This window comes from Nannospalax galili, unplaced genomic scaffold (assembly GCF_000622305.1).
Source record: "Nannospalax galili isolate Female #2095 unplaced genomic scaffold, S.galili_v1.0 scaffold195, whole genome shotgun sequence".
Taxonomy (NCBI): domain Eukaryota; kingdom Metazoa; phylum Chordata; class Mammalia; order Rodentia; family Spalacidae; genus Nannospalax; species Nannospalax galili.
The window spans coordinates 663,611-679,960 of record NW_008335885.1 but is presented as its reverse complement, the minus strand read 5'-3'; the positions used below and the strand labels follow the sequence as shown (position 1 = coordinate 679,960).

General features: G+C 42.5%; 1 protein-coding gene across 1 annotated transcript in view; it reads right to left on the bottom strand.

Moving 5' to 3' along the window:
• The window catches only part of Nt5e (5'-nucleotidase ecto), a 63,847-nt gene that overhangs the window by 25,493 nt on the left and 22,004 nt on the right, over nucleotides 1-16,350 (bottom strand). The window contains exons 2-3 of the mRNA XM_008830668.3: nucleotides 13,627-13,849; nucleotides 10,689-10,877 (exon numbers count right to left, since the gene is read on the bottom strand). Coding sequence (XP_008828890.1) covers nucleotides 10,689-10,877; nucleotides 13,627-13,849 — 412 coding nt within the window. The remainder of the gene's footprint in view (nucleotides 1-10,688; nucleotides 10,878-13,626; nucleotides 13,850-16,350) is intronic.

The window sequence follows — 16,350 nt, the reverse complement described above, 5'->3', positions numbered from 1 at the left end:
TTTGTATTCATGCTCAGATGCCGAGGAGCTCAGAAGGTGGGCGACTGTGACCAGTGATAGTCATGTATATAGAGATTAGAAATGTATGTGAAAACGTCTCAATGTCAATTGCTTTGGAATGAATTCTTCTGTATGAAAAAAAAATTTAAAAAATAATGATTAAAAAACAATAATTAGTAGATGTGAAAAACATTATCATTGAAATCTACCTGATGACTTTATATTCATGCTCAGATGCCTAGAAGCTCAGAAAGTAACCAACTGTGACTAGTAATAACCAGATATTTAGAGATTAGAAATGCATGTGCAAACATCCAATGTCAATTGCATTGAAAATGAGTCTTTCTGTAGGAAACAGCATATTTTAAAATGAAATGGAGATCTTTTTTAAAGGTTAAAAACTCATTCAATTTTATGTCTTACAGGATCTATACTGAGTTCAATATTGTGTAGGTATATTAATTCAACTGTGAACCTAAAAATTTACAGCCACATTTGAAAGAGATCCATCCTTGCTCTGGAAATTGTTATTGAATATGTTAAGGTTGTAATGAAATGCTTCTTCTAATCATGTGGTTACTAAATAAAAAAAATTTTTTTTAAATTAAGTGCCGGGCATGGTAGCATACACCTTTAATTCCAGTACTTGGGAGGCAGAGGCAAGTGAATATTTGTGAGTTTGAGGCCAGCCAGGTCTACAGAGCGAGTTCCAGGACAGCTGGGGCTGCAGGAAGACCCTATCTCAAAAAGATGCCCCCCCCCAAAAAAAATTTTAAAGATCAAAATTCTATAGTCTTAACATGACTTCTGTTCCTTGAATAAATGAAAACTTTGAATTTCTTATTAATGTGTGCTTAAGTCCAGAACCAATCGTAATGAAAATTAAGTAATTAAATCTCCTTCAAACTTAGCTAATCAAAGAACCTTTTAAAAGAACTATACTAAGCCACATGTGGCCTCAAATGCCTTTAATTCCAGCACTTGGATGGCAGAGGTGGGTGGATCTCTGAGAGTTTGAGAACAGCCTGGGCTACATAGACCCTGACTCAAAATAAATAAATGATAAATAAGCAATAAATAAATAAATAGCAGTACCTTTTAGCATTCATTCAGCAATACTGGACCCCTGCCTCTCACATGTGAGCTAAAACATAGTCAGGAGCAAAATAAACACTCCCAGACTAACTAGGAGAGAGAAGGGAAGGCTGCTAGGCTGTTTGGAAAAGAGGCCTCGAGACCTGAACCACTGAAGGCTGGCTCTGAAAGAAATACAGGGTGGGGAAGCTCTAGGGATGGGAAGCCTGGGACAAAAGGGTCAGAGAGTGGAGTTCTGAAGCTGTCTGGAGATGATCCTGTTTCAGCCCCTGTCTATGAACTGAAGTTGCTGAGACAGAGTGGAGGTGACAGTCATTGCAGTGATGGGAGCACGATGCTGTGAGCCTTGGGCACTGGCTCTGTTATCCACACAGACACCCTGCCAGGATGAAGGCTGGTGTGCAGAAGGAGAGAGGAAACTGAGTGCTAATCACTCCATGAGATGGGAGAGTGCTAGGAAGCTATTGCCACGGAGATAAGAACAGGCAGGTGGTAAGAGCCTCAAAGGTGCTCCCTGCAGTCACCTAAGTATGTTACAAGTTGTTCTACAAAAAGAGAGAAAGAATAAAGAAAGATTTCCTCAAATCTTGTAAAGTAAGCAATCAGCCCCTATGCATGGGCCTTTCTAGGGAACAGTGTGTTAGAAAGGAAGGGAATCACACATAACGATGCCCTTCAATGCAGATAGAAACCGATGTCTATACTCATCTAAGACCATATCCCGCCACACAAACATTTAGAACCAAGTATCTGGCTCAAGTATTGGGAGGCAGACAGGAAGCCAGTATCTTAGGATACCTTGAAGAATCAAAAGAACAGAGTCCCCTGGTGTACCTGCTGTATGCTTCAACATGAGTTCACTTTGCTACTTTTTCTCAAAGGCAAAAACATGGACCTCTAGATCTCTTGAGTTTAATTCCTTTAGAGAAAGCTTTGCCTCTTGACCCTCATCCTTGCAGCGATAACACTCTGTAAACCCGGCTGGGAAACCTCTTCCTCTTGACTGTGAGCTGAGTGCCACCAGGCAAGGCCAGGTTGGTGAGCATGTGTGCAATAGTTTCCCTGGAAAGATCCTGGAAGGCCTGTCTCCATAGGAGGGGAGTAGGCCATGCACTGTGTGCATCATGCTTCATTTAATATTGAGGCTTTTAGAGTATGGGCTAGATACAGTAAAAGGAAATTAGTGGGTGGTAGAAAGTACAAAAGATTAAATAAAAGAACAGAAAATAGCCGAGTGCAATTCAGGTGCTTTGGAAAAGTTTTCCTGTGGGCGTGTGTGCATGTGCTCACTGTGAAGGCTCCTATGGATTAAATTTCCAGCCAGGCATGGTGGCTCATGGGTGTAATTCCAGCAACTTGGAAGGCTGACATAGGAGGATTGCTCTAAGTTTGAAGAGAGTCTGGGCTACAGTTGAGATCCTACTTCAAGAAACAAAACAAAGATTTAAATTTCCAAGGACTGTATTATTTTTTTACTATATTTATTGACTGATCATGTTTAATGAAATGTAATTATATAATTTTTTTGTAATTATATAATTTTAACTTCATGGTAATTCCATAAAAAAGTTTTGAGGAAAAATCATTTAAATTATATTTACATACTTATTGTGTGTGTGTATATGTATGTGTGTGAGTGTGTGTGTGTGAGAGAGAGAGAGAGAGAGAGAGAGACAGAGAGACAGAGAGGAGGGAGAGGGAGAGAGATAGAGATGTGTGTGAGAATGGGTGCACATACACATGATGCACATGTGAAGGTCAGAGGACAATTTTCAGGAATTGGTTCTCTCCTTCCACCTTTATGTGGTTTCTGGGGATCAAACTCAGGTTGTCAGGCTTGCATAGCAATTACTTTTATCTGCTGAGCCATCTTGCTGATCCAAAAATTGTTTTTTAAAAAAATTATTTTTCATGAAGAGCCCATTCCCAACTACACGTCAGTCTGGCCCTCCTCAGGTTGCCCTGGTTGGGGATACCCAGTCAGATCTTTCTGTCTCCATGGCCAGGCTTCTGGGGCTATACAAGTTTCCTAGGTGAGTTGCCCAAAGCTTTGTCCTTTCATCAAAAATTATGATCATATTGAAATTGATGGTGACAACCACAGTCCTGAGTAGCTCCAATGTGGAGCCAGGATCTCTGCTCACAGTCTCCATGTATGCAATTGCTTTCTTCCATGGAAACTTGTTTTGAGAGAACTATAATCTCCTTGCATTGATGAGGAAGCAGGGTTAGAGAAAATATCTCTTGTAAATTAAAATAATAATTTTTGTCAAAAAATTATTTTTATTTTATATGTATGAGAGTTTTGCCTGCATGTATAAAGAGATGTACCCTAGCTCAGAAAAATGTTATTGAATAGGTTAATGCTGTTGTAATGAAATGCTTCTTTTAATTAAAAAAAAAATCAGAGTGGATTAAGTTTGCAAAATATATTTGTGTAGACACAAGGGAAATAGCTTGGTATGTTTTTTTTTTCTATGTCCTACCAACATGTATGGGTTCCTATTAAGGTGCTGTTGCTTAAAGAGATGATACTTAAAACACACAAGTTTTCCTAATGATGCCTAAAAATCAGAAATGCACAACTTGACTTGGTCAGCTGGTCTAATCTGATAAGAGTGAGCTCCATTGATGTTTTATTCCAAAGACACATAGAATTAGAATCAGAGAGTAGTATTTTTTCATTTTTAAAACTATGTATATAATAAAGCTCTTAAATTATATATATAAAAAAAAGTGTACTATGTGCATGCAATGCTCGGGGAAGCCAGAAGAGGGCATTAGATCCCCTGGAACTGGAGTTACAGAAAGTTGTTAGCAGCCATGTGGGTGATGGGAACTGAACCCAGGTCCTCTGCAAGTGCTCTTAACTGCTGAACCATGTCTTCAGTCTTGACAAAGTTTTTTAAGGCTAGGAAAATTTATTTAAATAGATAAGTAGGTCTCATCCCCTTTTATATCCTTTAACTGCTAAGTTCACTTCTCAAAAGAGATGTCAAAATAGATTTTCATGGAAACAAGTTTAATCTTTGTCAGACATTATGAAATGTGAAATAGATGACTAAGACTCTGGCCAGAGTTCAAAGGGACTGAAATGATCTCTTCAAGATTTACAGATAGGCAAGCTGCTGCTTTAGCCTTACTCAAGTTTTCCATCCTGCATTGCAGGACTTCAGTGGCTGGGACAATAGTTATAAGAGCCAAGGGACAAGCATCGGCCTCCTCCAACCCCAGTCTTTCAGGTCAGAGGTACCCCAGCTGATAGCTATACAACATGGGTTATGGCACCCAAATGATGCCATAGGTGCCGCCGATCACGATGGTATAAAGACAAGTCTAGGTGGCAATGGAAGGAAATTAATTTCCTAAAATATAACTGGAAAAAGGAAGAAAAGCCAGCCGGGCATGGTAGCACATGCTTTTAATCCCAGCATTTGGCAGGCAGAGGCAGGCGGAGCTCTGTGAGTTCGAGGCCAGCCTGGTCTACATAGCAAGTCCTGGGCCAGCTGGGGCTACAGGGAAACCCAGTCTCAAGAAAAAGAATAATAATAATAATAATAATAATAATAAGAAGAAGAAGAAGAAGAAGAAGAAAAGCCAAGTGTAGTAGCACATGCCTATAATCCTAGAACTTGGGAGACAGGCAGCAGCTTCTTAGGTTTAAGTCAGCATGATCTATATTGCAAGTTCCTAGGCTAGCCAGAACTGCATAGTGAGACTTGTAGAAATGACTTTTATAATATGATATAATCTGGACTAAAGACTTTTACTTAACCTTGCAACAAAAAAGTTAGTTTATAATGTAAACAAGCTCACTGAGCTATGTGCTCCTTTGTTACCAGAGCATAAGCCCTAAATCCCTCAGGACCCCCCCTTGCCCTCCACCCAAGATGGGTATGAGTGTACACATGCATGCTTTACATATCAGAGTGCTGAAAGCAGAATGCTTTTCTCATAGCAAACAATGAGAGAAATCTGAGTGTGTGTGATGGCCTAGGCCTAGGGATCTAGCCCATCAAGATTACCTCAGAGGAGCCCAAGGTAACTGTCCAGATATTGGGTAAGTCCTTGTCCTCTTAATCAATACGGGATCACTTGATCGATACTGCCTGCTTTCTCCAGTAAGATCTACCCTTCTCAGATCTCTCTGTAGTGGGCATTAATGGCTGGCCTCACTGGCCACAAGTTACAGGTCCTCCCCTTCTCAGTTCTATCTGGGGACAAATGATTACCCGCTCCTTTCTAAGCACGTCTAGTTGCCCTACCCCTCTATTGGGAATGGGATGTTATACCTAAGCTTTACCTTCCTTTTGCTTTCAATCACACACCCTCTGAACACTTCTTCTCACCTCCTCCTCTCCCCTCTCTCCACTTACCTCCTGAACAGGAAGATAAGGTCTCTCCTTCTAAGGCCCAACTTTTTCTTTTTTTCTTTTTTTTGGTCTTTTTGAGACAGGGCCTCCTTGTAGCCCCAGCTGTCCTAGAACTCACTATGTACACCAGACTGGCCTTGAACTCACAGAGACAGAGATCTGCCTGCCTCTGCCCCTGCCCCTGCCCCACAGATCCTTCTAAGCCCATTTCCTCTGCCTTCACTCACCTACAGCAGGCTCTCTTCAAACCCCGGCCCTCCCAGATCTTAACCATCCATTTACTCTATATGCAACAGAGAATGGGGGAATGGCCATGGGTATTCTAGGGCAAATGAAGGGACCCCCAAATTCTAATAACTTATTTATTTGGTGGTCATGCAGAGATGTTCTACAGGTACACTGAATTTGGCTGCTGAGCAGGTGAGTTCCTTTATCTACTTTGCCTTGAGGCATTTGAGACTGAACCTCCTTGCCTCTCAGAGGAAAAAAAAGGTTTTAAAAGCCATTTCTTCCTGGATATTTTCCTCAGGATTTCATGGTTTTTTCTCCACCATGGTTCTCTCCATGGCTGGGGGAAAAGAGCACAGACAGAGCAGAGGGGCCTGTAAGTTGGACCTCAGGCCCTGTTGAGCACCAAGCAGTGCTTACACAATGTGGTTTCAAGGTAGTTGCTTTTCTGACTGGATCTAAACATTTTAAATTTCAGTAAACATGGAGAGAATGCTATGCTCTGGCTGGACATTTACTCTCAGAGCAACAGCCCAACAATGAGTGCTGGACATGGCTCCCCATTTCTTCTGCTGCCTTCCTGGGTTTCTTTCCCAACAACAACTTGTATCTAGGAATGAAGAGATCCAGAGGACGTTGTCATGTGTGGTGAAAGACATGGACTCTCTTCCTTGGTTTGAGATTATGAATTTCTTTGCTTGCTTTACTGTTTGGGGCCTACATATCTGAAAGCACTTTTTCCTGCTATAGCAGTATGACTTAACTGGGTGTTTTCTAAGAGTAAAAAAAGGGTTGGCATGCACATTTAATCTTAGAGATAAGTGAATCCCACAGGGCTTGCATCCTGGTGGAGGATGGACTTATTTTATCATGGAGCTGAGCTCACTAAGGTAGCCCTGTGGGTTGGTCATCATCATGGCTAGTGATCTCATCAAGAGAGAGGCAGTCATGTGATCTGGTCTTCACCTTGGTGGATGCATCATCAATATGGGGACAATCACATAGCTTGGTTGCCATTTTGGATGGTAACATTTTAAAAATGGTGGCGATCTGTGTGACCTTGCCACTATCTTAATTCAGCCATCATCAACTGCAATTGGCAGGGCCATCTTTTCCCTTGACTGACAGATACCTACCAGAACCACTACCAGTGTCTGTTTTAAGGCTCTTCCAACAACCTCACCCTCTTCCTGGGGTGGCCCTGGCCTCCACACTATCTGTTTGTATAGCTGAACTAGTGGACTCTCTCACTTTCACCTATTCTCTGCAATACCCATTCTATTTCCACCTTACCTCATGTTTACCAGGGAATGGGGTCTTCTTTCTATGTGGCACTAGTTCCTACCTATGCCTTCCTACCAACTGGACTGGTACCTGCACTCTTGTCTACCTATCTCCTTCCATTTTCCTGGCCCCTGCTGACACCCCTTTTTTGGTCCCAGTGTATTTTCCTTCCATCACAGACATGCTGTGGAACTTGTGGCAGCCTTAGGGATTACTGCCAAAATCGGCATGGGAGCTGGGGTCTTGCTACTGCCATAACTTACTTTCGGACCCTCTTGGTGGAACTCAGGGACTCACTCACAGAAATCAGAAAGCAATTCCTAGAGTTTCAGGCCAAACTAGATTCACTAGCAGGGGTTGTACTCCAAAACAGATGAGGACTAGACTTCCTGTTAGCAGAAAAAGGGAGTCTCTGTCTTGCCCTGGAAGAAGAGTGCTGTTTTTATCATTACAGGTCTGGATATGTGAGGGTGGAGCTAAATGATTATTAGACATGGCAAATAAAATTAATGGCAGACTACGCCAACAGCGGTCCTCTAACCCACCAGTAAGGGTCCTCTAATCCAGTACGGAGTTCCATCTTCCCTTGGTTACTCCCGCCTTGGTCCCCCTAACCATGATTATCCTACTGTTACTCTTCAGAAGAAACGCTGATCAACAGCCCCAACCACTGAGATTCTTGTCAAGTTTGGGAGCATATTTTTTCTCAACTCAATTTCAGCCCTGACAAAAATGCCCACCTGGCCTCCAGTCCGCGCTCTTCCCCTATGAAGACCCCTCCCAGTTGGAAGTAGCCAGAGGATCTACACCACCCCAGCTCCCTATTACCAACAAAAGACTGGAATGTTAGGTCAGTTACAGGAAACCCCAAGCACCAGAGCATTGAAATTCTTTAGACACACACCCAGAAGTAACACCCCACCCCCCAGGTCACATGTGTGGCCTGTAAGGTCAACCTGCTCTTGGCTTCTCGGTATTGCCCCCAGATGTCTCTTTTGTCAGGCTGTTATGGCCTGTGATTCCCGCCCCCCACTTCTGATAAAATCTCCCACTGTATGGCTTACTGCTGCTCTCTATACCCTATCTGTCCCCTGTAAACTGTCTTTCCTTGCACCGAGTGGCTTCTTTTGGTGGTTTCAGACACTTAGAATTCTTATGATGAGCAATATAAATGCTTAATCTAACTCTGTGGGATCTACTATTGATAACCCAATGAATTAATTTCATAAGTACTAGTGGATAGAATTACTTTGAAATTCTTTAACTGATGTCTATCAAGAGATAAAATACCTGTGCAGCAGTTGAACTAGCATACATTAAAAGACATTATTTCTTTAAGTGAAGGCCAGCCCTGCTTGGCAACTCACAGTTCTGAGGAGCATATTTTGACTGGTAAGCAGCCTCGAGCACTCTGCATAGCAGAATATTGCTATGCACAGTGGACAGAGTGCTCTCTCTCTCACACACACATAACTTGGACAATGTGGTACTTAGAATTGTAGATGTGTCACTAAGAAGCCATTTGAACAGGTCTAGAGGGGGGTTCAAAGTCATTCAAGTTAATTAGGAATGAGGACTTTGGACCTAATATTTCATTTCATTTCTTTCTTTTATTTGTAGCATTATTTTATTTTCTGATCCCAAATATAACTCGTATCCAATGTTTAAAAATATTCAGAAGTGGGTTGGAGAGACAGCTCAGTGGTTAAGAGAGAGCACTGGCTGCTCTTGCAAAGGACCTGGGTTCAGTTCCCAACACTCACATGGTGGCTAACAACCATCTGTGACTCTAGTTCCAGGGGATTTGACAGGGCATTGCATGACACGGGTACAATTACATACATGAAGGCAAAACATTCATACACAAATAATAAATAAAAAGCACTGTGCGGTCTTCCATCCTTAAGAACACTTATTTGGAAGTCCCATGAAGAAAAGAAAAGAAACCTGATGGGTGTGGTGGCTCACGCTTTTAATCGCAGAACTTGGGAGGCAGAGGCAGGGGATCTCTGTGAGATCCAGACCAGCCTGGACTACACAGTGAGTTCCAGGCCAGCTGGGGCTACTGGTAGACCTTGTCTCAAAAAAATTTTTTTTAAATTAATTAATTAATTGGAAAAAACCCAAAAAAACCTTTGCCAGCTAGATATGGTGGTCCATGCCTATAACTGTAGCAGGGGAGACAGAGGCAGGAGGATATAAGTTTGAGGCCAATCTGGGCCATATAGTGAAACACTGTCTCAGAAAACCAAAGGCTGGGGATATAGGCCCTTAATATGTATAAGGTCCTGGTTTCAGCCCCCAGCACCACCAAAAATTTAATTAAAGAATAATTACGGGGCCGGGAATGGTGGTGCATACCTTTAGTCTCAGTATTCGGGAGGCAGAGGCAGGCTGATTTTCTGTGACACCAACCTGGTCTACATAATGAGTTCTAGGCCTGCTGTGCCCACAGGGAGACCCTGTCTCAGAAAAGACAAAAAAAGAAAAAGAAAAAGAAAAACTATAGTTAGGTAACAGGGTTTGCCATGCTAGTCTGGTGACCTGAGCTCGATACCCTGAACTCAGGTAAAGGTGGAAGGAGAGAAATAACTCCCCCAAATTGTCTTCTGATCTCCATATGCATCTGTCATATATAACCTCTAGTAAGAATAGTAATAACAACAACAGCAGCATGGACCACTTTCTTATTGATAGCTGCTTTAATACCCAGGGCATCCCCACTACTTTGTGGGGGTTTTTTAGTTTTGTTTTTATAAAAACAGGATGGCCTTACATAGTTCACATAAATTTCTCCAAGAAAAGGTCTATTTCTACACTGAAGCTATCCCTCCCTCGGTTGAAGGATGTGTGTTCACAAGCCAGACCTCTGCCTCGTTCTTCTCTGGAGCACTGTTCCAAGATCTACACAAATGGGGATGGTGGGGAATATGGAACCAGATCTGTACACTTTGGAATGGTATAGGTTCAAACTGAGAAAAAAATAAAGGTTTTCTAACTAAACTACCTACTAACAAGCTGGGGTTGGGGCACAGGTTAGGGTGAGAATGCGTCTCATTCTTGGAAGAACCAGGGGGTCATGTGGCTTCACTGTCCTGATATACTGAAGGGCTAAAACTGGATTGAGCATTCTGGCTCCTCCTATTAGCTGTATAATCTGCATATCAAATCTTATCGCTTAAGCTATGAAGGACCCACTTAATACATTCTTCTGCAATTATGTTTATGTATAATTATGCTTAAAGTTGTTTATATGACATGGTGCATTTTTTGGACTAGTTTGACCTTTTCTGTTTGTTTTTTGAAATAGGGTCTTACTATGTAGGTCAAATTGGCATCAAACTTGAGATCCTCCTGTCTCAGTCTCCGGAGTGCTAGAATTATAGTTGTGTGTCACAATGTCTGGCTGGACATGTTGTTTTTGATATAAGTCTATTATAAACTGATTTTTGGCTGGGGCTCAGTAATTTTTTCATTCCATGTGTATAGTATTGACTTATCATCATGAAATGAATACATTATTGCAATGTATCCCAGGAAGATTGTCTTCATTCAATGTGAATTACATATAGACAGTATATTATAGCTTATATGTTGTATATCATATATTAAATAGTTATGGAAATAATAAGTTACAAAAGTAAAAGAGGGATAATAACTCATGTGGGCATCCTGGCCCGTCCTGTAGAATTTGTTCAAAACCATTACCTGTGTAAAGAAAGGTATTGGAGTGTCCTCCCACCACAACGTCCACACCCTTCACTTTCTGAGCGATGAGCTTATCCATTTCAAAACCAGAGTGTCCCAGGGCAATGATTTTGGTCACATTTAGAGTTTTTAGTTTATCTACTTCAGGTTGCAATGCAGTGATTTCATCTTCAAAGACTAAATTTGTTCCTGAGAAACAAAATTAATAAAATGGATATTAACAATTTTATATTACTCCTTATCATAATACCAACATGTAAGTACAATAAACATCTTATTAAAGCTCTTCAATTACTAAGACCAAAATATATTTATATATCAAGTATAAAATCCATAGAAAGCAAAGAAAAATTTTAATCAGTATTCTTGGTTGCATCGGGTTAAGGCTATAGGTGATATTTTTGCTTAAACTCAATCTCGTACTCTAAGAAGACCAGTATGGTTTGTTGCCTTCTCCTTTTGCATTTAGACTTTCACGGTACTCATACAGAGATTGTCTGAGCAAGAGAAGGGTCACGTGCCCAGCTATGGAGTCCACTACTTTGTTCAGAAACTTGGGATAGTCTTCCAACCTAAAACTGTCAACAAATAACCTTCAGATGCCAACTTAAAATATTTTTTATATTGATTGATTGATTGTGTTCGTTGGGGAGAGGGACGCCATGGCATGTATGTGGAAGTCCAAGGACAATTTGTGGGAGTTTGTTCTCTTCCTCTACAATAAGGGTCTCAGGGATCAGTCTCTGGTCATCAGCTGTGATGACAAGGGTCTTTACCTGCTGAGCCATCTTGTCAGCCCTTGAATGCCAGTTTTAATATAACAGATGATAACTGTTCAGTTTTGCAGACAATGAGTGTCAACATTAGAGCATTACTGAGTACTGAATTCAATAGAGGCTTCATCTAAACATGACTGGCGCTGGGAGGGTGTATATTCCTCAGTGCTACTCACTCCTCTACTCTGCTAATAACTGCCAGCTAGCTTGGGTTTAGCTCCCCAGCCTGCATATTCCTATGCTAAGACCAGGACCTCCCAGTCTCTGCAGCCAAAACTCTGCAAGTCCTTAGGTTTTACAGTTTCAATGATCATGAAGGGATTGCAAATACAGACTGATGCACTGCCCTAAAACCACAACTAACATTCTGCTGCAGAGCAGTCCTCCAGTGGATCCACATACCCCCATGCTACTTTATAAGAACTAGCACAAAAATGAAAATGCCTCCAAAATGCACAAAGCTCATAAAGAACTTTCAAAATGCAAGTCTGTAAACTCTGGTTTGAAAAGCAAGAATCTCTGCAAATCTCAGCAGATACTAAAAATACAGTCCATTGCCATGTTTACTGGCCAGCTTGTGAGTCCTGACCACGTGTCCACCCCACATGTTCAAAGTATCATGAAAGGGAAATAACATAACAGGTACCATGGCCAGGGAGGCTCCAGAAAGACGGCTGGGAAGCTAGCAGCCTCCAGACAGTGTTATCAGTAGCTCTAGGCAACACTGGAAAAATCAAGAGTTGCACCAGCGTCACCACTTCTGTCCACTGTGAGAACCTCAAGGATAATTTGCTTCTTGTGGCTTCCCAGACAGCCCTCCGTCCTGAGGCCCTCTTAATTACTTTTCTGTTGCTGTGATAGAAATACCCAACATAAGCAACCTTAAGGAAGAAAGGGCTGATTTTAGCTCACAGTTTGAGGGTACAGTCTGTCATTAGGGCAAATCCCGGTGGCAGGAGCTAGAGGCAGCCTAACTGCACCCAAGGTCAGGAAGCAGAGTGATAAATGCTCCCACTCAGCTAGCTTCCTCTTATGCAGAGCAGGAGGACTCAATCTGAGGGAACAGAGCCATCTTCCTTTAGAGTGGATCTTTCCAGCTCTAATCTAATCAAAGCAGTCCCTCACAAGTATGCCCAGAGACTAACCTAATCTAAATAATCCCTCACCTGTGTACTTGGAGGCTTGTCTCCTAGGTGACTGAAGATCCTGTCAAGTTGACCATCAACACTAACCATCACAGTCCTTCTCTGCAAGCCTTCCCTGAGCATCCTTTTGAAATGACAAGGTACACCTCCTGCCACACAGGGCCTTTCCCCCACCTCCTCCACTACCTTCTGACATGCTAGACACTTTACTAGTTTATTCTCCCACTGGATAAGTGAGCGGGGGGACAAAGACACTGGTCCCTGGGGGAAGGAATGATGTGGACAGAGTGCTGCCATCTTCTACTTTGGTTGGACTGGCAACAAAATAGTTCAGTGAAATGCCTCAGGATCAGGGACTGTGTTCACCTCATACATCATACACCAGAAACCTCATGGGGATGGGTTCCACACACACCGAATGCACAGGATGTATTTTAGAATCCCAGAAGACTCTCCTCTCTCTCTCTGTCTCTCTGTCTCTCTGTCTCTGTCTCTCTCTTTCCTCTGTCTCTCTGTCTGTCTCTCTCTCTCCTCTCTGTCTGTCTGTCTGTCTGTTTGTCTCTCTCTCTCTCTGTCTCTCTCTCTCTCTCATAAACACACACAGAGGAATTTCATTGCCCAGCTAAACTAAGTTAAATGTGCTAGAAATAGATGTAATACATGTTTGAGTGCTTAGGTCACCAGAACTAAAAAACAAAACAAAACAAAAAAAAAACTACATTGTATTCAGGGCCGGAGATCTATAAGAACACCCTGTGCCAGGTTTCACTTACAATTTTGAACACACTGAATTAAACACATACTGTTTATGTCAACAAAGAAGTTCACTGAGCAGAGGTATAGTGCTTTTAAGAAGTAACTCAGAACAACATAGACTCCACCAGCTTGATTTTGTCATTATTCCATGAACACACATTTCCCAGTTGTTCCTTCTGCTTACAGTCCATGAAAATAGTGTCAAGCTATGGCTTACTACATCTATTTCCAAGCCATGAGTGCTGTAAAAGTGGAAAATACCTGGATTTGAGAGAAAAGGGGTTTCTTTTGAAGTATATCCAACAATTCCCACAACTTCACCACCAACAGAAAGAATTTTATATGGCATATAAAGTCCGGATATCTGAGGAGCCAGCGGTCCCTTTGCTTTAATGTTTGCACTCAGAATTGGAAATTTGGCATTTCTGAGGAGTGGATCAATCAGTCCTTCCACACCGTTATCAAATTCATGGTTCCCCAGTGCCTAGATAAAAGAGAAAAGAAAAAAAAAAAAGAATTAAGTACCCTGGAATTTCCAATAAAAACATATCTTAAAAAATTATTACAGTAGTCCAGTGGCTTCTGAAACTGGCTAGGTTCTATGAGGCGAACCCCATAGCCTGGTGTCTTCCTCACCTCCAGAGGTGTGATTCAGGGGCTGTGGGGGTGGGCTCAGAGACACTCAGGTCACAGGTACAGCACTGCTGCCCTCCGTCTCCCCCATCTCCTGAAGTTGCAGTAACTAATGCACACAGCTGTCTCCGCTAGCTGGGAGCCACTGCCCCACTGTTCTCCATCCTGGCTGCTGTAGAGGCCACCTTTACTAGGCCCTGCCAAGCCTTTTCCTGCTGTTTTCCTGAGTTAGACCACACTTCAGACCTAATCTTTCAAACCAGCACCTGTTTGGCAGAATGCTGACATCCCTAGACCTGCCTCCTTACCACTTTTCTTGGGTCATCACACCCCAAGGTTCCCATGATTGCTCTTCCTGAGGATGCCTCTAATTCTGGGGAAACAGGGGCTGGTAGGCAAGAGCCTGTGTCTCCATGTTTTAAGGTGGGTGCTGGCTTCCTGCTCTAGTCAGCTCCATGCCACCCTGTACCCTGAGCAGGAGAAAAGGACTGGGAACATTATGGAGCTATGGAAAGAGAAAGGAGCCCCTCTCTGTGGAGTCTGGTTGAAGGCTCTCTCCAGCTGAGAAGCAAGAATTTCAGCACAATTAACATTCACTGTGAAGGTCGCTGGCATAGGGACAATATTCCTTTTCTATAGAGTTGTTTTTATTTTTTTCAAATAGAATGTTAAAATAGTCCATGTAATTAAAATGAACCATCGAAGTCTGTATGACCTTCAAATACAGCCTTATCCTTTTGCAGGTGTTTTCTAGGAATCTCACAAATAAGACTAAAGCTTTGTTTACAGTAAAACCAGCTTAACTTTCCTTGTAACCCTTTACTTTCTCAGCTGTGATACGTAATAGCCAGTACATCTAAGAGCTATCCTGTGGCCTCATTTACCAAGAAAGAAAAGGTTCCTTGGAAACTCTTTGAGGTACAACTGCAGAAGCCACCGAAAGCTGTATGTATGGCTACTGAAAAGACAATCACATCTCTCTTGAGAAACTCACAGCCATACTCGGGGACATAATCCCCTTCCCCGAGTAGCTCTCTTTCTATGAATTCCCAAGCTTAAATCCATATGGAACTTTCTTCCCAACAAACTCCAGCTCTGCTTCATAGTGGTTCATCCTGAAATTCTTTTCTGTGGCAAAGCCAAGAGTCTCATCTGAGTAGAAAGTCTCTGAAAAGAACCACTCAGGCTGCTGCAGGCTGAGGCTGTCTCAGGCCTGCACCCCGCTGATGCTGGCAGCCTCATTCCCAGCAGTTTATGTCCAGGGAGAACCTCCTGATGAAGTGACAATGAGCCCTTCAGAAGGTTCTGGATTCACTCTGCATATAACACTTCAGGTAGAGCAGGGATGGTGTCATGTGTCATCATTATGATACCCCTCCAATCCCCCAGGGTCAGATGTATCAAACATGGCACCCGTCACTTTCCCCAGAAAGCCCCTTCCCCACTTGGCCTCCTGGACAAACTCAGCTCCCCTGGGTACTCACCCACTTGCTCTGGCTGCCAAAGCCATTTTACCACTCCAGTGCTTAAACCACGGACTAACTTTGTCAATACCACTTCATTTTGCTTCACTTTTTGGGTCATCCAGCAACATGCCTGGTGACCCCTGAAGCCACCAAGGACCATGATTATCTTCAGCTTCACCTCCTCCTCCCAGTGAGGTAGGCAAGCATAGGGAGTAGGTTAGTAACCTGGGATGCCGCTTGGTTTGGGCTGTGCACACACCCCTTTTCTAAGAAGGCACCTGGCAGCCTGGTACCCTCACCTGCACATACTACATACAGACTCTCCAAACAATGTACCTAGCAACCTGTTAGCAACCTAGGCACCTCCACCTGCACTGAGCTGCACACACACACATCTTTCTCTAATGGGATTGCTTCTCTTTTCCTTACACCATAGTTTCTATTCAACTTACTCCTGTTATATCTGAGTATAAGGATAAGGGAATGATCCAGCCTTGAACTACTTTTGGATGCATGCAAGATAAGGCAAACTGTGTCCTCTAAGTGAACTTTTAGGGTGAATCTTCTATTTATGATCTCATGCCATTGCTTATTTGAGCATGCATATGATTAAAATCAGGTGCATTATGGGAAGGGACAATAAAGGAAAAGTTATATAACTTAAACCTATCAATCGAAAGAGAACCACCTAAATTACGCCCACTAACCAGCCCTTCCTTCCTTTAGACCCCATAAAAGAAGCCTTGGACAATAACCTAGCCCTTGAGCATACTCACTCAAGTGGCTGGTCCACTGTCACTTTTTTTTTTTTGTCTTTTTTGAGACAGGGTCTTCCTGTAGCACCAGCTAGCCTGGAATTCACTATATAGACCAGGCTGGCCTTGAA